General features: G+C 64.2%; 1 protein-coding gene across 9 annotated transcripts in view; it reads left to right on the top strand.

The window, feature by feature from the left end:
* The window catches only part of FBRSL1 (fibrosin like 1), a 78,001-nt gene that overhangs the window by 34,636 nt on the left and 21,482 nt on the right, over nt 1-21,883 (top strand). For all 9 annotated transcript variants that reach the window (XR_009405839.1, XR_009405838.1, XM_059408135.1 and 6 more), the window contains exon 5: nt 12,882-12,911. Coding sequence is in view for 7 of the 9 variants with exons in the window: in XM_059408135.1 (XP_059264118.1) it covers nt 12,882-12,911 (30 nt within the window). In the remaining 2 variants the exon portion in view is untranslated. The remainder of the gene's footprint in view (nt 1-12,881; nt 12,912-21,883) is intronic.

Raw genomic sequence — 21,883 nt, 5'->3', positions numbered from 1 at the left:
CACTCCAATGTGCACACTGAGGTCGAGGCCTGCGTGCGTGTACGTGCATGTTCACTAGGTGGTGCGTGTGGCTTCTGCCAGCACCTGACCCGTGTACAGCTCGCGGATGGCTCTCTTTGAGAGGAGAGTGTGTGCCGTGTCCCCTGTGTCTCCGTGTGGCTGTGGGGGGCTGTGCACGCCTGTAAGTCCCAGTGTGCTGTTTCTTTCTGGACCATGGGCATGTCCATCTGGAAGGGTGTGTGCGTGCCCCTGTGTGTCTGCGCTTAAGTGGCGGTCATGGCGCGGGTGCCTGGAAGTGAGCCGTGGCTTCGCGTGTGGGTGTGCGCCTGTGCCCGGGTGCCTTGGTTGTGTGTGTCTGTAGGTGGGACCTCAGGCTCGGCAGGGCTCATGTCTGTCCCCAACCGCATCCCTGCGCTAGTGACCCAGGGCAGCTGTCATCTGACCTGCTTTATAGACCGTACTTAAAGGGCTTTGATTCTGTGAGCTTTATCCCCAGCAAATCCCCAATTACTGCTCATCCTCGACAGCTTGTCCCGGAAGCTTGGTGCGGCCTCCCCGGCACACATCAGATGTTCCTTAGTGCCGCAAGATGAGTTGGAAAGTAATTTTCTCCGTTCAGCTGTTGGGAACCGGGGACGTGACAACCCATCTCCCTCCAAAGCAGGGCTGGGAGTTCTTTTATTAAAGGGAAATGAGGATCTGGAGGCCGGCTGGGGCCGGGAGGCCGGCCGAGGGCGTCACACGGAGTGTTCTGGAAGCGGCCTGTGCTCACAGAGGCTCTGGGGCTGCAGACAGGAGCGGAGGCAGAATGGCAGTGATGCCACCGGCCACCACCTGTGATGAGCCCGGGAGGTCTCAGGCCCTCCATGTGGACGTGATCACCATGGCAGTGACCCCCCCCACCTCTAGGTGAGGACTGAAGTGCAGGGCTCAGAGACCCCCCCGCAGGTGCCGGCCAAGGGGCTGAGCTGAGAGCCAGAGCAGACAGGCCCATCCGCAGGTCCCCTCCGTCCCCAGGCCCGTCATGGGTTCTCAGACCTCTCCCGGGCACCCTTCTCCCTTCCACAAGTGTTCGCTGACCCGAGTGGCCGGTGTCCCCGCCCCATGGGCCTCACCGTGCCACGGAGAAGATGCTGAATAAAGCCAGTAAGAATGTTCCTAGGTGGATGCGGCGAGTGCAGAGGTGACCGGGATGGCAGGGAGGGGCAAGGCCAGGCTGCAGGGGACACAAGTGTGAGTGTACGTGCTGGGGCAGGGGGAGGGACCCCGGGAGCAGCCAGTGCAAAGGCTGTGCAGGGGGAGGGCTCCACCTGCCCATAGGAAGAGCAGCAAGAGGCAGGGGGCTGCCGTGGGCAGGGTGGTGGGATTCGGGTGAGGCTCTCCTTTGGATGCAGGTGGAGTTCTCAGCAGAGCAGGGCTGGATGGGGAGGAAGAGGCCTCTACCTGCTCCCCAGGCCAGGCAGCCGAAGGCCACAGGGGTGAGTGTGGGAGAGCCGGCCGCAAGCCAGGCACAGAAGGGCACAGGAGGCCCGCCAGCTGGTCTGGGTTAGGCAGACCCCATTTATACCTGCCACGGCAGGACCCCTCGCGCGGGGTGTAATTAGCCAGTTGGCTTGATTGCGTTTGAGAGATTTCTGGAAATGGATTTTCAGGTTTCGGCTGGGCTACAGACAGCTAATTTCCTAGCACCCCCAGCCCCAGCACCATCCTCCCACACTGGAGCCCAGCTGGCGCGGGCCACAGCGCTGTGGAGGGAGGCTGCTGTGGCCGGCAGCGTGGCCCCGGCTGGCCCCGGCACGGCCCGGACTGTGGTTATGGAAGGTTCCTTCACGCCCGCGTTCGAGCTTCCATTTGCCTGATGCAGGCTCCCCTGGGTGGTTCCCCACGGGCTGCTTGGGCCTCCTCATAGCCCTGGGGCTGTAACCGGCGTTCCCAGGGCAAGGGCCAGGAGAAAGCATTGGTGGTGTGGCTCCTAGGCCAAGTAGTCGTGAGACCCACCTGGACGCCAGTGGCCGGGCCAAGGCCCCTTTCCTCAGCAGGCGGGCCCCCTCCCCCCACGCGGGCTCAACACCCATTCACACGTGATCCCGCCAGGGACCCTAGCTCCTGGCTCTGCACCTGCTCTCCCACCCTGGGTCCCCGGACCCCCCACTTCTGGTGGGATGGGTGCGTACGGGCCACTTGTCGGTTTGTCCCTTGAGCCGCGCCCTCTGTGGCTGAAGTTGGGGGGTGCAGCATGAGCGGGGGTGGGCCCGGGTCCCACCAAGGCATTAGTGGCAGGAGGGTTGGTGGGCGGGTGCAGGGAAGCCCTGGCCAGCTGTCCTCCTTGAGGTGGCAGGGGGGTGCCTGGGGCGCCCCTAGCCATCCCAAGACTGGCTCTCCAGTAGTGGCCCAGCACCCCCTGTCCCCAGCCGCTCCTCTGAACAACACTGGGGGCTGGCAGGCCCCAAAGCCGGCTCTGTCTTTACGAGGCAGGTTTATGAATCCATTACCCTGCTCCTTGGGCCACTTCTGAGCGGCCGTAATTTGTACAAAAGCAATAAAACCCAGTCAGCCTCTCCCTAGTGCGGCAGCTGCATTCCCCTCATGACCTCTGAGCACTGGGGCAGTCCTGAAGCCAGCTGCTGGGGACAGGGATGTGCCGCTCAGGGGACGGCGGGAACTTGCGGGGACTGCGGGGTGTGTCCCGAGCGTGGAGTCCTGACCTGTGATGCAGCCCCGGCCAGCCTGGCTCGTTGTCAGAAGGTCCCCTGCCCACCCACCCTTCACTCAGACCGCCTCCTAAGGCCCTGGGGTGCAGCCATGGCCCACCTCCGTCCCGCTGGTAGGACATGCAAGTCCTTCCCTGTGTCCCTGTCCCTCAGCACTTTGGCTGGGGGTGTCAGCTCCAGCCTGCCCGCACTGCCTCCTCCGGCTTGTAAAGCTGTGAACCTGGCCCTCGGATGCATCCAGGGGTGTGATCGCAGGGAAGCTGCCCCCGGTGTGCAGACAGACCAGCAGACCAGCTGGGTGGGCCCTTTGTTGCTCAGTCTGGAGATGTGGCATGGGGTGGGGTGGGGGGCGTGACCTCAAGGGCCCCAAGCTGCAGCCCCTCCCCCACCCAGCAGCTGGGTTGCAGGTTCTTCCAGAAACGGGGCAGGGCTGTGGATTGCTGTGTGTGTCTAGATAGAGCAAGACAGGACAAAGGATGAAAAGATAAACAGGTGACCTGACCTGCCCAGTGCTTTAGCCAGTGGCAAGTGCTGAGGAGAAAGATACACCAGGCAGAGGGGGTGCTGGTGTCCAGGAGGTTGCTGGTGTAGAGGGGTGTTGAAGGGGAGGGGTCTGGTGTGGAGGGGAGGGGTCTGGTGTAGAGGGGTAGAGGGGAGGGTGCTGGTGTGGAGGGGAGAGGGGAGGGCCCCCTGCTGTGGAGGGCAGGGGTGCCCCTTCTCTGGCGGACATTCTGTGTCAGCGGCTCTGCGGGCAGCTGTGTGTGTCTGCAGGTTGGACCCGTCACATGGGCACATTTCTGAACCCCATCTTTCTGCAGCTGTTCTCTGCAGGTGGCCTGGTCCTTGTCCCCTTGCTCCGCTGTCCCGGGTAGCGGTCAGCCTGCCCAGGGCAGCTGTGCACCAGGCACAGCAGGGTTGCTTGACCTCCCCTCCCAGGGTGCTGGGGACTCACCCTGCTGGCCAGAAGAGCTTTCCACGCCCACCCCTTTGCCCTGTTGTGTTGCCCTGCCCGCTGGTGGCCCCGCCCCACCCCCACTCATGGGGCAGTGCCATGTGTGTGCTGGGGCGGCAGGCATCTGGCAGCCCCCACAGGTCCCAGTCAGGTCGGGCCAGCACAGACCAGGACAGCCGCGGGCCCCTCCCCGCCCTGGGCCCCGGGGCCTCGGGCAGGGAAGGGTCCGCCTCTGATCCAGGAGGACGGCTGGGACCACACCCTGCTGCTGTCTGCAGAGGCGGAGCTCCCGGGCCGCCGAGATAGGGGGCTGGGGATAGGGCTGGGGAGCCAGAGGCCACTTGCCTGCCTCCCCCGTTCACACTCCTCCCTTTGGAGAGGGACAGCTGGGCTAGGTCGGGCAAGGGTCTCGGTTGTATAGGAGGAGTATGAGGCTGCCGTGGGGCTGGGGGCCTCGGTTTTCTCTGCCAGATGGCTGGATCCCAGAGAGAGGGGAGGACCATCCCCCGTGTTTGCTGTTCCTGCACCACCCGCATCATTGGACCCCCACCCACAGAGTGCACACGCTGTGGGGCGCCACGTGTCTGTGACACTGACAGCCTCAGCCTATGACTGTGACAGCCTCAGCACCACCGGCCCCAGGAGGGCCCCTTCCACTGTGGGTGGGAGCAGAGCAAATCTCTGGGTCCCTGCCCTAGCAGGCAGCAGTGGGAGAAAACAGAACCCATGGTGACTGCTTTCCGGGTGCTGGCTGACAGGACGGGGGGTGCTGGGCACGAGTGCGCCCCGTGGTCAGACAGGAGCCAGCCGGGGACACCCGGCCAAGGGCAGATTGGAGGTCGGGCCTGCGTGGAAGAGGGAAGGGGCCACATGGAGGTGCGGGCCCAGCCGGCTCCCAGGGCCAAACGGGAGGCGGGCTTCAGGGAAGGCTGAGCCCAGCAGTCGAGGCACGTCCAGCTCATTGGCACTTCTCTGGACAGGTCATTCGATGGGAGTTTTAGGGCGCTATCAGCAAGAGGGGGTCTGGGTTCTGGGGGGCATGCGACATGCCGGGGCACCATCCTCCAGCTGGGAGCCTGGAGCCTTGGACTAGTTGTCCATGCCGTGGGGGTCCCATGGGTGTGTCTCCATGTCCTGTGTTGCCTCTCAGCCCTCTCAGCAGGGCTTGCATTTAGTGGCGGGAGAGCATAGGTGCGGGACAAACCAGCTTGTCTCCGTGGCATTGTCCACCCGTCTTTAAAGTCTCCCTGCCCCCGTTATTTTATTTCGAACTGGCCACAGGCATGGGACAGAGTTCAGCGCAGTGCCGCTGAGAGCAGGCAGCGGCCCCCTGCCGGCCCCGAGCCGCTGGCAGGAGAACGCCCCCAGCCGGGCAGGCACGGGGTGAGCCACGGATTTGGGTCCGTCGCGGTCACTTTGCAGGAACCGCTAGGAGAAGCCACCCAGATGCGCTCCCTGCCCCGCGCTCCTCTCCCTGGGCACAGGGCCCCTCCCCTTGCCCGCTCTGCAGGGAAGACCACTGAGCCAGCTGTGGGACGGTCGTCTTGTCCCGTCTCACCGCCCTGTGGACTCAGCTCTAGGGAACTGTGTCTCAGCAGCATCACCTGGGATCGCTTGGGCACCTCTGACTGGGGCAGCCTGAGCTGAGCCTTGGACAGCACGGTCGCCCCACAGGGTCCTCCTGGCTGGGCCCGCACACTGTGTGAATCCCAGGAGGGGCTGTGGCGGCCACCATAGCCTCCTCGCCTTACTGGTTCCTCCCCTGGAGCCTCCGGACGGGAGCCAGCCTGCAGCCCTGCTCCCCCCAGTGCTGCCCCCACCACAGGGGACGCCTCCAAGGCGGCGGGGCAGCTGGCGCCCTCCGTCCTGGCCTGGCCTGAGGTGTGGGCAGACCCTGCTGTCCCTTTAGCGGGGGGATTGGGGATTTGGGGGGCAGGGGTCGCTGGTCGCTGGGGCCTCCCACCTCTGCCAGTCCCGGCCTGCCTTTCTCTGTTCCGAACGCAGGCCTCCAGTCCAGCTGCCAGCCGGCTGTGCCTTCTCACCCGGACCCTGTGTTGCTCCGCGGCGCCCAGGCCCCAGCCACTGGGAACGGCCCAGGGCGACTTAGTTCCGAGCCCAGGACTCCCGTCCCGCCAGGGGACCCAGCCATAGCCCTGGCCCCAGAGGCCAGATGCAGCCTCTCTTGTGGACAGGCCCACAAGGAGCCCTCGTGGCGGTGGCCACACGTGCCAGGAGCCAGAGCTGGAGGGCAGGCGGTGGGCCGGGTGCGGGGGCGGGCGATGGGCCGGGATTCAATTATGCAGAACACGCAGGGCTGCAGGGCACAGGAGGTTAGGAATTAATGTTAACACGGTTCTGGTTAAGACTTTTTGTGTTCATAAATAATTCATAAGGCAGTTAGCGCTTTGGGTCTGACAACAGGAGAATATATTAATACAGTCGACGCCGCGAAAGGTCAGCGGCGGCGGCGGGGCTGCGGCCGTCTTTGATTCATTCGCTGACACGGGCTCGTTAATTACTCCGGCCCAGCGAGGGCTGTGGGGCGGCCGCTAAACGTGGAGCAAGGAACCGACCGCCGTCCCTGGGCGTGGAGCAAGGAACCGACCGGCGGCCCTGTAAGGCCCCTGAGGCGGGAGCAGAGGGCCCCCACCTGCCCCCCTGAGGCTCGGGTAGGGCCTGGCCGGCTCCAAAGAAGCTGTCAGGGCCTCCTGGCTCAGGCGTGTCCCGGAGTGGCCGTCCGCGGTCTCTGAGTACTCACGGAGCGCCTGCCGCAGGTGAGGGGGGACTCCAGGCCCTGCAGTCAGGGTTGAAGAGAACCCGAAGTCCCCTCTCACGGGGCCGTGGAAGGTAGGGCGGGTGGGAAGCAGGACAGAGGAGTAAACGTGTGCCCGTCGCGGCAAACGCGCATAGAGCGGAGGGAGCGGAGGGAGAACGCAGAGCGGCCATCAGGTTAGGGCCCGGGGTGCCCCTGAGTGCCCCTGGGGGGATGGCGCTCAGACGGGCCCAGGAGCGTGACCGTGCGGTGGGGGGAGGGAGTCCGAGCGTGTGTCCGTGAGAATGTGCAGGCGTGTGCACGTGAGGGCTTCATGCAGGCAGGGGGTCGCCTTCTGTGTGGCCGGGAGCTGCGGGGGGGGAACAGAGGGGCGCAGGGGCTGCCCCGGCTCTGTGGGCGTGGGCGTCTAAGCACAGCCAGCACCCAGGGCACCAGGCGTGTCCTCCATGCCTGCTGTTGCATGGTGCTCCCCAAGTCCTCCTCCCTGGTAGGCGAACTCAGGTTGACCCAGAGCAGTGCCCAGTTCTCCTTGGTATCTTTGGTAACTGCAGCCAGAGAAGAGGAAAAGTCATTTTGTGTTTTGCACCGTGGTGCTGTGGGATGGCCGTCACTGTGAAACCCAGGCCTCCCTCGGGAGTACCACCCCCTGGAGACCCCGCAGCGGGAGCAGGAGGATAGTTCAGACCTCAGTGGTCAGAATCCACGTTGTCCCTCCAACCGTCCATGTGTTCACTCCCTGCCAGCTCCGTCTGGGTACTGTGTGCACTGTGCTAAGTCTTTCATCCATCCGTCCGTCCGTCTGTCCGTGTCTTCACTCCCTGCCAGCTCAGTCTGGGTACCGTGTGCACCATGCTAAGTCTTTCATCCATCCATCTGTCCGTCCGTCAGTCCATGCATTCGTCCCCTGCCATCTCCCTCTGAGTACTGTGTGCACCGTGCTATGTCATCCATCCATCCGTCCGTCCGTCCATCCATGCGTTCTGTCCAGGGGCAGCAAGGCAGGTCCCATGAGCTAAGAAGTGGAAGGACCAGCATTCCATTCCAGTCGTCTTGAGATTTGGAGAGTTAGAGGGATGGCTCCTTTCCTCCTGGCCTCCCCCGCCCCGATCAGTCACCGGACCTGCCCAGCACTCTGTGCCCTGGACTCTCCCCTCTGACGTAGCTTCATGCCATTGGCAGCTCCTAAGCTGTTGTGTTTCCAGCCCCGGCGCAGACTTGGCGTCTAGGAGCACCAGACCCCACGCCGTGTCTCCATCGCTTCCCTCAGAGACCACTCTCCGCCCAAGTGCGGGAGGAGGCCTGGAGCGGGGTGGGGGGGTAGGCACGCCAACCCACTTGTTTCACAGGGCCCAAAGAGCCCACGGGTCAGCTGTTGGACTGTCCTTGTCTCTGTGAGGCGGCCCATTCGGGGCTCTCAGAGCTCTAAACCATGGCCCGCCACTGCCCAGGTCTTGGGGGCCACTGGAGATGCAGACACTTGAGGCGGGGGGAACACAAGGGGGCGTGGGACGGAGTAGGAGAGTCGTTCGGCTTCTCTGGGCTGCTCTGGGGGGCGCACGCGGGGCGGGCAGGTACCAGCCCTATCTGTCCCTGCTGCCCACACCTGGGAGAGGTGAGGACGCCACCTCCCTCCTCCAAGTGCACCTGCGTGGTTCCAGCCGCGCTTCTCCGCTCAGTGGGTCTCACTCACCCTCAGCCCGTGGAGGCCTTGCGCACTTGGGCTATTAGGGCTGCAGTAACTTAATTGCTCGTTAATTGGGTAATTAGTGCTTTGTTTTGCTTTAAAGCCTAAACACTCATAAAAAGTGAATTAGCTGAGTAAACAAGTGTGGGATTTTCAGGGTCCTCATCTAGCTATCGTGCATAATTAATCAGGCTCACTGTGACTTTCTGAGCCAGCGTGGCCTAGGGCCCTTTGCAGGGTGATCCTGGAGCCCCCCCCCCCCCCCCCCCCCCTCCCCTGAGGGAGTCCCTGGCATGGGGTCCTGATCAGAAGGGCCAGACTGAGATTGGGTTTCAGACCCCATGCACCCACCCTCCTGGGTCGGCTCCCAACTACTCTGCCTCTGTTTCCCCACCCGTAAGCAGGTGGGTCGGTGCTGGGTCCTGAGTGGTATAGAAGTACTCCAGGGAGCCAGTGCGCCACCAGCCCCACACCCCACAGCCTGCCGGGCCTCCCGCCAGCGGGATGTGGGGCTCCCCTCTCCAGCCTGCCCTACGGTGTCAGGACTGCTGTCCGGCACAACCACACCCCAGCTTCTCCCCGTTGCTGCCAGCAAATCCCTCACCTGCTGGGCCCCCGCTTCTTGTCCGTGGAGTCGGCGAACGCCCAGGTGAGCACTGGCAGGCCCGGCAGCCGCCCCGCGCGGTGCGCCCCATCCTTGCAGCCTGGCTCGGTGCTTCAGACACGGCTGACCCCATGGCCGCCCCAGCCACAGACCAGACCGCAGCCCCCACCCCACCCCTGGCACCCCTGCCTGTGAGGTCCCGCGTCACTGCCCAGCATCTGAGGGTGGGGTGCTCTGACCAACAAGAGTGAAAAATGGCCTTTTCAGCCCAACTCCAGACCGTGCGTGATGGGAGGCGGCTCTGGGCCCGGGGCTTCCTGGAGTCTGTTCGCGGCTCCTTTTTTAGCTGAATTGCTTATCGGGGCACACGTTGCATATCCCGGGGGAGTGTTTACAGCATGATGGAAGGCGAGCACCTTGGGCCCTTCTCTGTGGGGGGGACGGGTGCCCACGCGGGCAGGCAGGGCAGCCACTCTCCTCCCCAAAGCTCTTCCGAGGCAGCAGTGCTGGGTAGAGCGTTCATGAAGCCCAGTGCTGCTGGGCCACATGCATAGGGATAGGTGACCCTGTGTCAGGTCACCTGGGTGCACATGTGCCCTGCACACACTGAGACACTGGGCAGGATGCCCTGGGGCAGAGCATGCATTGGGCAGAACGCCAGGCGCTTCCGTGAGCCGGGCCTCAGAGTATACCTTGACGTGTCTCAGAACATGCACATCCGTGACGGGCCAGCTGGGCCTGCACACACATGCATGAGCCATGACAACAGCCCCATGAGAACAGCCCACATCAACAGTTTGTGCCTCTTGAGTGTGGCCTCAGCACCGACTGTCCAGCAGCTCAGACCTTTCTGCCCCGTGCTCAGGTGGGCTGCCTAGAATGTTCCATGGCCTTCTAGCCCACGTTAACCAGGGGCCCTGCTGATTTGGTGTGCAGCTGCTCAGGGCTTTGTGGGTGGAGTGCTCTTCCAGAGTGAGCTTCAAGCCAGCGAGGAGTCAGGTCCTCCGCAGTCCCGGGGCAGCTGTGTGAGCAGGGCCTCCGCAGCAGACATCCCAGACTGCACGCTGCAGTGGGAGCGGGAACCTGGTCTGGGCCCAGAGCACCAGGCCATGTGCCGACCCTCAGCCCTCTCTGACCCTGGATCAAGTGGGGTCACCTGAGTAGGAAGCTAGGGGGAGGCAGAAGCAGAGCTGGGGCGGCTTGTAGTATCTTTCTCTATGGCAGACAGAGCCCAGGGTAGCCTCCGGGCCCTCTCTGTCTCCATGGCCTGAGGGGGCCCGCAGTGGGCAGGACGGACCATGCCCCTGCTCCCTGCTTCTCTCCTCCCCACTCCCCAGGGGCTCCTCTGGCCCAGGCCCAGGCCCAGATGCTAGAGCATCTGACGGGAGAAGCGGGCTCAGAGTCAAGGTCTCCTTGCCCATGAATTTTGCATGCCTTTGTTTGAGAGATGGGAGACAGCAACCTCCACTAAGTACCACTGTGAAGCAGTAATTAATGTTCACACTGAGAGAAGAAAAAGGTACATTTCTGTTGCAGCTCAGTGACCGTGTTGATTTGTCTCCTATCCCGGAGGGTGACAGGCAGCCCCCACCCAAGCAAGTGGCTGCCCGGGTTTCTGGAAGAGGCCCGGGGATGGAGGCCGAATTCCCCAGACCTCCGGTGCAGGTGCTCCTGGACCGGGCAGGGCACTGTCAGTGAGAGACGTCTGTGTTCAGACCCTGTGGGGTTTGGATGCCTCCAAGAGCCGTTAGGTGATACGAGGGAAGAGGCTGAGGCAGAGGTAGTGATGCTGAAGATGATGCCGGTGACGGCAGTGAGGACGGTGATGGTGACTACCGTGATGGCGACGGTGGGGAGGGTGGTGGTGCCGGTGACGGCAGTGAGGACGGTGGTGACGGTCATGCTGATGGTTGATGACGGTGGTGAGGGCGATGATGAAGGCGCTGGTCGTGACGGTGGTGACGAGGACGACCGTGGTGATGGTGGTGACGAGGGTGACGTGGGTAGCAGCGACAGAGAAGAAGTGACCGTCATGCTGACAGCCCTTCCGAGTCCGTACCCAGCACTGTCCTGGTGGTGACGAGGACGACCGTGGTGACGGTGGTGACGAGGGTGACGTGGGTAGCAGCGACTGTGAAGAAGTGACCGTCATGCTGACAGCACTTCCGAGTCCGTACCCAGCACTGTCCTGGAGCTTGTCCTGGAGCTTGTCCTGTATTCACTCATTGGAGCTGCACGACAGCCCGCGGCCGGGCTGTTGTCTGTGTTACAGAAGCATAAACTGAGGCATGAAGAGGTCCAGCGGCCTGCCTGAGGCCGCCCGGTGTGGGTGGCAGCGCGCACCCGGAGGATGTCAGCCCCTTTGCCCACGTTCTGGCCTCCCCACCGTAGCCAGCACATGCACTTGGGGCCTCGAGTCTGTCCTCTGCTCCGTGGGCTCCCTGCTTGACCCGCACACACACCCCAGGGTTGCCCACCCCCCGGGACCACCCAGCCCTGCTGGATCCCGTGAAGGTCACCTCTCTCAGGCAGCTCCTGTAAGACAGATGTGGCTCCTTTCCCCTCCTTGCCCTGATTAATTGCCTCATTCAGTCCCGACTCTATTGCAGTTAAACATTAATTCAGTAGGACTTCATGACGGGAACTTGTTTATGACGTAGCCTGTGCTGGCTGACAAGGGGGTGCTGTCGGTTCGTGACAGGGCCACGCATGCGCTCGCTGGGAAGCACCCTAACCCCTCCTTGATCGTCGGGTCGTTAAGCTCTCCCTGTGACACGGAAAGCTGCGGGGAGAGGTGTGAAACAGCCAGCCTGGGGGTTCCGGGCGCCCGGTTCTGCCTGGCACACAAGGCCCCACCCTCCCGGCGGTTGGATGGGACTGTGGTTTCCGACGCAAGGCCTAGGGCCGCTCACCACGCAGGAAGAGGCCTGGCTGGGGGCCTCCGGCGGCTCCGCCAGCAGCTTGACTGCTCTGTGCCAGCTGCAGCGAGTGGGGCTCCTGGCATCCATCCCAGCCCCCGTGGCAGAGTTGGGTCCCAGCTCCGCAGGACAGGACCGTGTGCTGCCCGTGTTTTGGTGTGTCCAGCCCCGCACCTCTCCCGTCCCGTCTCACAGGCTCCCCTCATCCCCCTGGCGTACGCCTCCTCCTGGATTTCAGCCACCCTGCCCTCTCCCAGCTCCCCGGACCTGCTCGTGAGGGACTGGCCTGGCCTCTTGCCATCGCGTGGCAGGGACGTGTGTGTGAGAACACCCCTCCCCACCAGGTCTCTGTCCAGGCCCTGCAGGGGGGCTGTGGGGGTGGGACGCTTGTTAGCCTCAGAAGCCCCCCCACAGCGGGCCCATCCCCCAGGGCCACTCCCAGCTGCAGCGGGCGGCTGGTAAAGCACGGGCCCACCTGTACTGCTCTGACCTTTGCCATCGAGCGCACCCCGGCCCTCACCCTGGGGCGCCAAGGGCAGAGCACCCCCTCCCTGCACTCAGCGACTGGAGGACAGCAAGGCGCGCCGCTGACGGGGACCTGTCACCCTCCCGCGCGGCCTGGGAGGCGTATTTTCAGCGGTAGCGTTCATCTGACACGACGTGCTGTAACTGCGGTTGCTAGGACGGGATTATTTTTCTTTATGTTCTTTTAGGGGGAAAATTGCTGTGGTTCTAGAAGAGCAGTCTTTCTTTTTAAAGCTCTGCCTGCTGAAAATGGAAAACAAAGATTTGTTTGCACGATCGCCGACCTTTCTTTCATTAACTGAGCTACTAGTCAGGCCGCAGGGGCGCTGGAGGCACGGGTGCCTTCAGGAGCCCTCCCTGCGGGCGGTGCCTGTGGCCGCAGGCCTGGCCTGACCCCCTTGTCTGTCTGAGGGATCCGAGCCCCCCTCTGCCCTTTCAGTAGAGCCGGGGCTGCTTGGGCTGGGCTGCCGTGGCCCTGCCCAGAAGGCACCCTTGATCCCACCCGCGGGCTCCCATCTGTGCCCACCACCCTGGAGGGCAAGCTCCTCACCTCTGCCTGGCCCACCCCTCAGAGCCTTTCACCGAGGGCCTCGCTGGCACTCTGACCTCCAGATCCCTTCCAGGCCCCCCAAGGCCCAATCACCCCGCGAGGCTCCACCCACAACCCTGCCCTGCGACAGGTGCTGACTCTCCTCTGTCTCTCTCCCCCCGCAGTGTGACAGCGAGAGTGAAGGGGACGACAAGGTAAGCCCCCATACCTCCTCCCGAGACCTCCACCCACGGGGTGTGGACAAGTGGCCTCCTCACATGTCCCGGCCCCGTCCCTGCCCGGGATACCTGGGGGCGGGGGGGCACTGTGGGCGGGGTGGGGGGCATGTTGTGGGTAAGTGCCACCCCCCACCTTCCAGTCTGGGGTCCGGAACCATCACAGGAAAACAGATTTCCGCTAATAGCAGCGGCGCGCCTTAGCACCTAATTACCCTCCTTTTCAGGAACAATGAAGTTCCCATTAACGCAGGATTTATGCACTTGGAGTGTTTAGCTCAGGAAAAACCACAGCGCAGGCCTGCTGGGGTGGGGGGGCCTTGGTCCCAGTCATTTGCCGGCCCTTGTGTGTCCCATGGGAGCAGGGAGGAGACCACCCCCGAGCCCTCAGCCCAGCGGCTGTCTGTCCTGGGGCCCTGCTGTGTGCTGAGTGCCGTGGAGGCGGGACTCTGTCCTGGCATTCACTTTGCTGTCCTGAGACCCTGGGGAGTGGGAACTGGGACCCCAAGGCATAGAGAGGGTCAGGAGCCTGCACAGCTGGCCCCTGCAGTCCTCCAGAACATGGGAACGGCACAGCTGCAAAGAGTGGCAGCTGCTGATGAGGCCGCCGGCAACGGCCGCACCGAGGGCAGGTACCAGCTGGGCGAGGAGGACCAGCGTCCAGGCCAGAGGCCAGAGTGTTCACCCCTGGGGTCTGCCGTGCACTGGCTTCCAGGCCGGTTTTGTGAAGGGGAACAAAGTCCCATGGGGAGGTCTGTGCAGTGCATGACCCTGCTGCGCGGCCAGCTACTATGTCCCGGCCTGTCCCGGCCTGCGCTGGCGCTGTCTGAGGCCTGGCCGGCCAGATGGCCACCCTTGGCAGACGTACGTGAGCAAGTGTGGGAAGGGCTGGGACACTGCCTGGCAGGACAGGCCTGCGGAGGATGCTGGGTGGGGGGTCCGGGTGACCAACCTCAGAGCCTGGTGGAAGGGAGCACGGGAAGAGCCGGGGGGCTCATCCGTGGCAGGGGGAGGGGCAGTGTGGATGGGTGAGGCCTGAGACCCGCCGTGCAAGGCGAGCCAGCCCAGAAGTCCTGCGTGGGTCCTTACTGGGGTCTGGACCATTCGGGGAAGGTGGCCGGAGGGCGGACGGCTAGGAGTGAGCACCGCTGTCTGGGGTCCGGCCACCCTCCCACCCCCACTCCCAGCAGCCCCTCTGCAGAGCGGTTGCTCCCCAGGCTCTCTGAGGAGTGAGCCGAGGGGCCTCAGGAAGCTGCAGAGCTGACCCCTCGCCTCCAGCCCGCCTTTCTCTAAAACCACCTTGAGGGACGCGCTCTCTGAAGCCAGAGGTGCTGGAAGGGGGTTCAGAGGGAGGGGTTGCTGAGCCCCTGAGACCGCTGGCTGTCCCTGCCCAGGCTCCCTGGCCTGCCTTCCACAAAAGAAACCAAGCTGCTGCACCCCAGGTGGGTTCCTTCCGGGCGTCACTGTCCTGACTCGGCCGCCAGGTTGCACCGTGCCCAGAACCACGGCTCGCTCCTCTCAGCCAGAAGCATTGACCCCAGCCCTCCAAGGGCCTCTGGGGCCCCGTGCAGCCTGGCCTCTTGGCCACTCCTGGCCCTGGCCTGCTTCACCCTCTACCTCTGAGCCCGCCCCTGCTACGAGAGTGGGGTCTCTGGGCCGCGGAGACCAGGGGCGGAGAGGGCAGGCACCAGGGCGCAGCTCAGACTGTGCCGCAGGAACAAGCAGTCACTTTGGACGTAGCCATCGATGCCCTGGACCAGGTGGCAGGCCACCACCAAGGGCTAGCAGGGGCTGTCACCGTGGCCTCCGCTGCACTGACACTGAACGGGGAGCCCACAGGCCAGTCCTAAGCAACGCTTGGGGACCAGCCTGGCCCAGCCTGGCAGAGGGACAAGGGGGACAGGTGTGCTCGGGAGGAGCTGACTCTGGATGGGTGCAGTGTGGAGTCTGGGACTCATGATTCTTGTGTTTCTGGCAATTCCCTGTGCACCCCGAGGGAAGAAGCCCTGCCCTGGAGAATCTGGAGCGCTAGAGTCTGAGTCCCAGAGCCCCCTGCCCGGAGGGTCTGGCTGGGGTCTCTGCTAGACCTCACTTCTCTGTTGCGCCACGCATAGCCACTTGGCCCAGACCCCTGTCCAGGCTGCCGCTGAGGCTCATGGCTGTGGGCCCTGAAAGGAAGGCTGTGGCCAGAGTCAGCCTTCTACAGACCCGTGTGCTGGGCCGTGGCCACCGTGAGTGGTCAGCACAGGTGACGCAGTGGCCCGGCCCGGCACGGGACAGCTCTTGGCTCTGGGGCTCCAGAGGGCACAGGTCTCCTCCCTGGTCACCCAGGTTTGCCTCTCCCAGGAGTACCCGGGTCTTCTGAGACACTGGGGTGTGTCCCTGGGCAGCTTGGGATGGAGGCCAGAGGCCAGGCTAAGACCCCACACGATTGACCGTGGGGCAGCATGGGCTGGGCATGTGGGCTTGGATTGAGCCCCGAAGTCTGTGTGAATGTGGGGAGGAGCCCCGGAGAGGCTGCCTGGAGCAAGGGTTCCCTGAGGGGTAATCGGCCAACCACCACGGACCGGTTGTGCCTGGTCAGCACTGGCAGGGCCATGGTGCCTCACCAGGCTCTGTGTGGCTACCTGGGCTGCTGTTCTGGATGCTGTGACTGCCCCCCCTTGCTCTCCCCCCGCCCCCAGTGCCTCTTATCTGGGCACACACAACCTCTCCGCTTGTCTGCTTACAAATCTGTCCCCGTCACATGCAGAGACCCCTACTGCCTGCACAGTCAACTCCCAGCCCTCAGACCTGGCTTCCAAGGTACAGATGCCCGCTCTCTCCACACGGCCCCACGCTGGTTAGAACTGCATTTGGCTGCTGTGGTGGAAACTGAAATGAACTGGCTAAATAGAGGGGTTTGTATTTGTCACTGAGAAGCCCATGTGTGGGCCCCCCAAGCTGGCATGGCCTGTCCATGGTTCCTATCTTTTTGCTTGGCCATCCTTGGTATATGGCTTCCTTCCTCACCTCCTTAGCCCACGAAGGCACCTGTAGCACCAGCCACCTCATCTGCATCTCACCTCTCCACACCACTGATCATACAGAATGACTGATTCCCCGCATGGTGAGCCAGGGAGAATGTTGGTGCAAAATGTCCACTGGGGGCCAGAGCAGAGGGAGAGAGCACGAGTTCAGAGGGGCCACATTATGTAAATCATAGCAGGAAGCTCAGGTTGGTTCCAAGTGCAGTGGGGAACTGCTATCTTAAGAGGTCCCTGTCCCTCCAGGCTGCACGGGGTCACTATACACCGTGTCAGGTCGGACGCAGGAGAGACTGGAGTTCTGTCTGTCTCCCTTCAGGCAGCCTGAGTTCCAGGGCGGTGGGTAACTTCCTGCCGGCCCCTCAGGAAACAGGTGCAGCTCAGAGGAGCGGTACCGGCCCACCCAGAGCTGCCGCCCTCCCTGTCCTCCCCCACCCCAGTCCAACTGACCTGCCACAGGGCAGGACCCCTCCTAGGAGCCTCTGCCCCCTGCAGCCCCCACCGCCTCTCCCAGTGGCACAGCCAAGCAAGGTCTTCCGCTCCTTCCGGGAGGAGCTGGTCAGGCGAGGAAGGCCACGTATCTCCACAGTATTTGCAGGATGGCAAAAGCCCTGATTTTAGAGCTGTAAGAACAGGGGAACGCGAGTAAGAGGCATCCCCCCACAGTGTGCCTTCCCCTGGGGCCCGGCCGCGCTGTGCCTCCCAGACCCTCCCCAGACCCTCCGCCCTGGGGCACTTGTGTGCTACACAGAGTAGAGCTCCCCTTGTCCCCTTGCTTGCTGTGTGGCGGGCTGGAGACAGCGGGGCTGCTCGGGGCCCATGGGGAGGCAGCTGGCCGTGCAGGTTGGGCAGCTCAGGGCCCGGGTCTGGGCGCTGGGGAGACCGTGGCAGGCAGGCCGTCCCCTCCCGGACGGGGCAGCGGGAAGACCCAGGCTCCGTCTCTTGCAACCTGTGTGTTGGCCGGGACTGGCCACCTTCTAGAGGCCGCTGCCGGCCCATCCGCCCTCACCTGCTGGCCTGGGGCTCTGCCCCTGGCTATAGGTGCAGTCAGGCTGGGGACGGTCCACATCCAAGACACGGAAGCACAGAGGCCAGCAGAGCCTGTCTACCCTGCAGCGGGGGTAGACCACTGGGGCCGGGTTCCGACAGGCAGATAGGAAGAGCTCTCTGTCCGCGTCCCTCATGAAATAGCGGGCCCCGCCCCATGGGCGCCCCGCCAGGCTCCGCAGGCCCCCCAGCCAGGCCCGCGCCCACCCTCCCCCCCACGCTTGGGGCGCTGGCTGCTGGCGGGGAAGGCAGCCTGTGCTGCCAGAAGGCTGGGGAGCCAGGCAGCCAGATGGCCCCTCCGCAAGGCTGCGGTTGGTGTCTAACTGCTTTTTTATTGGAAAAATATGGGGTGAAAAATTGTGTGGGGCTCATTAGGCAGCCTCCTGGGCCTGCACGGGCTGCCGTCTGCCCCAGTGGCCTGGCCAGGTGGCCGCTTGGCTAGTGCTCCTCGCTGCCCGCGGCCGCAGCGCTCCCTCAAGGGACATCTGTCTGGCCAGCCCGTCTGTCAGGGCCTCTGCCAGCTCCGAGCTGCGGCCGGCCAGGAGGGGCCGGGATCCCCTGGGGCACCAGCACCGGCCCACAGCCTCTGGGCTTCACTTTAATCTCTGCTAACTACAGGCCTGAGGGGTGCCTGTGGCCTGGGGTAAGCCCCTAGAAAGCAGGTTGGGGGCCGCCTGAAATGAGGCGGGTGGCAGCCACCCCTCCCCTTGGCCGCCCTTGTGCCCTGCGTCTGCACTGAACCCAGTCTGGCCCAGGCCCCTCAGTGCCTGGCTGAGGGCCTCCCTGCGCCTCTGTTTTCTCTCTGAAATGAGGCTCGTGAGGTCCTCCTCCTAGATCCCTGTGACCTGTGAGGAGGGGACGCAGTGGACCACACTCCCGGCCCTCTGGCCAGTAACCCTTACATTGCTGGACCGTGCCTGACCCCTCCGGGGTCAAGGAGGGCTGATGCCAGGGCAGCGCTCAGTGTGTGTCCTGGCGGGCTGGGGCCGTGCCGCTCCGGCCGGGCACCCCACCCCTGCAGGAAGTCCTGCTGGCCGTGCAGCTCCCTGCTCACGGTGGGCTTCCCCACGGGTTTCTGCGGAACCCACTCCTGGGAACCCCTGCCTGAAGTCTGCGAGGCGCTCCTGTCCCCTCACCTGACGTCCTGTCTTCCACAGGTCAGGTGCTGCGGGGCCAGCAGTGCAGGGAGCGCCTTAGAGAAGCCCAGAGCAGCGCAGAGGGAGCCCTGTGGGCGTGTGGGGGCAGTGCAGCCGGGCAGCCCTCTGAGCCATGCCCTTTGGGGATGCTGAGCCCAGAGTGCGTCTTCCCGTGGGTCTCTCCGAAGCAGGGCCCGGGCTCTTTGCACGCTGAGGGCCCAGACAAGCACTGGGTGTGGCCGGTGGTCCCAGCGAGGACCACCAGCTCACCTGGCTCCAGATGACCCTCCAGAGGGATCTCTGTCCTGCGGCCTGTTCTGAGCAAGGCCCCCCATGATAGGCCCCCCCCAGGACTGGAGGCCCCAGGGAGGGCCAGGTTGTGGCAGCCCCGCAGAGAGGGTACAGCTGGCCCCGGGTGCAGGGGCGGGCATGGGAGGAACACCTGCTGTGGCTCCAGACGCTCGCGTTTTATAGTTCTGGAGGTCTCGAGTCCGAGACAGGTGTTCCGGGGCCCAAACCAAGGTGTCAGCCTTGCTGTGGTCACATTGGACCTACCGGGCCCCTCCAGGCTCACTGCCTCCTGGAGAGCTCCGTCTCTATGTCTGTAAATCCCTGGGCCCCTTGGGGGACAGACATATTCTCGGGTTCTGAGGGTTAAGACTGGATGCCGAGAGGACCGCCATTCCCCCACCGTAGCGGAGGGCTAGTGCCCGGGTCTCAGGCCATGGCACACGGCGGACAGTGCTTTCCAGGACCAGGGGCCCAGAAGAAGCAGATCAGGGGAAGGGGAGGGAGGCCAGAGTGCTCTAGGCTGTAGGTGACCGTCACTTGCCTCACCAGAGGCTGACTGAGACGGAGCCTGGGGACCGTGGGTTTCCCCTGTGCAGGGATCCCGCAGCTGTAGAGCGCTCAGGCTCCACTGAGCCAGGCCAGGCCCCCAACACTCGAGGGCGTGTTCCCAGGGCCTTGCCTCCATGGGTGCACACACAGCCCCAGCTGTGGCTGGCCGGGGCAGATGGAGGTGCTCCCCAGGGACAGGAAGTGGGGGCTGCTGTATTCAGTAGAAAGCAGAGGTGCTGGGGCCACTCGGCCTGCGTGCCCCTTTCTAGCTCCGTGACACCCCAGAAAGTGTCGGGGCTGCCTGTCCCCCAGCCAATGGCCCTTCCAGAACTAGCTGATCAGGATGTGGGGGTCGGGGTTTGGGGAAGCCCCCATGCCCACCCCCTGAAGGTTGTACCAGGCCTGACTGGGGTGGGGGCTTACAGAGAGGCTGCCTTTCTGGTGGGCTGCTCCCCTCTGTGCCTGGAGGGGGTCACAGCCCCTCAGCCCACACCTGCCCGGCTGAGCTCACAGTCCTTGCATGGCAGATGGGAGCAGGCGGGCACCCCAGGGTCATTCAGGGCCAGGCATCGGCTGAGCACACATAAGCTAGCAGACGCAGGGAGAGCCTGGAGACAAGCGGGGTGGGTGGGGCAGGGGTCCTTGCGGGGTCGAGACACTCCACCCTGACCCCCAGGTACCAAGCCTCTCTCCCCACTCCACCAAAACTCAGTGCCTGCACACCCAGCTGACTGCTTGGAGGTCCCCCCAGCAGGATCTGGGGGACTGCCCCACTCGGTCCCACCCCACCCCTAGAGGGGGAGAGCTGAAGAGCCAGGCCTGCCTGCCCCCTCCATTAGAGCACCCACCTTAGGGGCACACACCATCCCGCCCCACACACATGTGTTCACGCCCCACAGTGCTTACTGGCCCGGCAGAAGCACGCCATCCCACCCCCGCTGGCTGTGCCAGGGGTAGGGTCTCCGGCCCGCTGGGGTAGAGTGGGTACAGCCTAGCCACCAGTCGGGCTCTCTCCTCTGGAAGAGGCACAGCAGAACACACCCCTGGGGGGGCCTGAAGGGTGCAGAGCTCGGTTAGTGAGGAGCACCCGACCTGGCGTACATCTGCCCCCGAGAGCACGGGACCTGCTCAGGGTCATGGAGAAAGGACAGAGCTGGGACTCCACCCGGCCCTGTGTCCACGGTCGTCCCTCCCCCTGCTCCCTCCCTGCCGGCCCCTCTATGCCACAGTGTTACGGGTACATCTGCTCTGTGTGCACACACATCCCTGAGAGAGGAAGAAGAGGCGGAGAGCGGGCAGGGAGAGAGACTCCGGGCAGGTTCCACACCCAGCACAGAGCTGGGTGCAGGGCTTGAGCTCACGACCCTGGGACCAGAAATCAGGAGTCACCCACCCAGGCAACCCGAGATCCTCACCACCCAGGCAACCCAAGGTCTTTATCTTCGTCAGTGCTGCGGAGACCCTAATCCTAGTATGGTCACATTCTGAGGTTCCAGGGGGCACATCTCCTGGGGCCACCACTCACCCAGTGTGGCACGCTGCCCCGACCTGCTGGTGTCCACCCCCTGGACGTCTCGAGCCACATGACGGCCACGGCCACAGCGCTGAGGACTGCAGGTAGCCAGGGGCCACCTCCCTGGGGGCCAGCGGCCATCCGAGCCCTCCAGCTCAGCTCGGTGTCCTGGAGCCGCTGCTGCTCCGGTGCCGTCAGACCCTCCCCTGCAGGCTCACAGCAGGGTTTTCTTGATTCTGTGAAATCCACTCTTGGGCCACGTCTGTTTTCCCTCCTCACCCTGCTTTGCCCTAAATCTGCATTTCCCAGTCGGCGAGGAGGCCGCGCGGGCTGTTGGAAAAGGGTCTGACTTCACCCTCTGTCAGCTCATGAATGGGCCTGGGGGTCTTTCTGGCTTGGCTTCCCTCCCAGCACCATGTGCCGGTTCGCAAGGACGCTCCCGGGACCTGCCCCCACGCCCCGGCCTCAGCGGAGCCCGTCAGTCCACCCCCGTGGGGACCTTCCCGGCTAGGCCAGGAGAACGGGGGCCGGCCCCAGGCTGGGCAGTGAGGGACGAGAGGGCACTCAGGCCCGACACCCTGGCCCTCTCCTCTCCCTGAGACCGCTGAGACCCCTGGCCACACTGCCTTCCCCCCACAGGGCTCTGTCCTTGGTCTCAGCAGGTGTTCTGGTCCTTCCTCATCTGCAGACTCTGCCTCCACTTACCCCAGAGAGGCAGCCTGGGTAGGGGGGCACCTCCCCCGGTGCTCCTGGGGTGACACACGGACCTACCACATTGAGTGTGTGTCCCCCTGGGAAGCCCCTCTGCTCCCTGGCCACTGCCTGTTTGGCTCCAGAATTTGCACCTTGTCAGTCCTTCATGTCACAGTTGCCGGCCTTTGTAAACAGACAGCCCTGCCCTGGGCTCCCCCAGCTGGAGGAGGACACAGCACCTGCAGGCAGCCTTGAGAACCACGTTTGACACAAAGATAGGCTTCCCCTGGGGTCTAGGGCTGCGGTGGGCGGGCCACACGGGCAGTGGGGCTGGGCTGGGGCCGCTCCCCCCGGACAACAGGTCTCCAGGCACCTGCTGCCCGCGCTTGGACTGGCCCGGCAGAAGCACGCCATCCCACCCCCGCTGGCTGTGCCAGGGGTAGGGTCTCCGGCCCGCTGGGGTAGAGTGGGTACAGCCTAGCCACCAGTCGGGCTCTCTCCTCTGGAAGAGGCACAGCAGAACACACCCCTGGGGGGGCCTGAAGGGTGCAGAGCTCGGTTAGTGAGGAGCACCCGACCTGGCGTACATCTGCCCCCGAGAGCACGGGACCTGCTCAGGGTCATGGAGAAAGGACAGAGCTGGGACTCCACCCGGCCCTGTGTCCACGGTCGTCCCTCCCCCTGCTCCCTCCCTGC

This window comes from Mustela nigripes, chromosome 8, assembly GCF_022355385.1.
Source record: "Mustela nigripes isolate SB6536 chromosome 8, MUSNIG.SB6536, whole genome shotgun sequence".
Classification (NCBI taxonomy): Eukaryota; Metazoa; Chordata; class Mammalia; order Carnivora; family Mustelidae; genus Mustela; species Mustela nigripes.
This window is presented reverse-complemented; position numbering and strand designations above follow the sequence as displayed.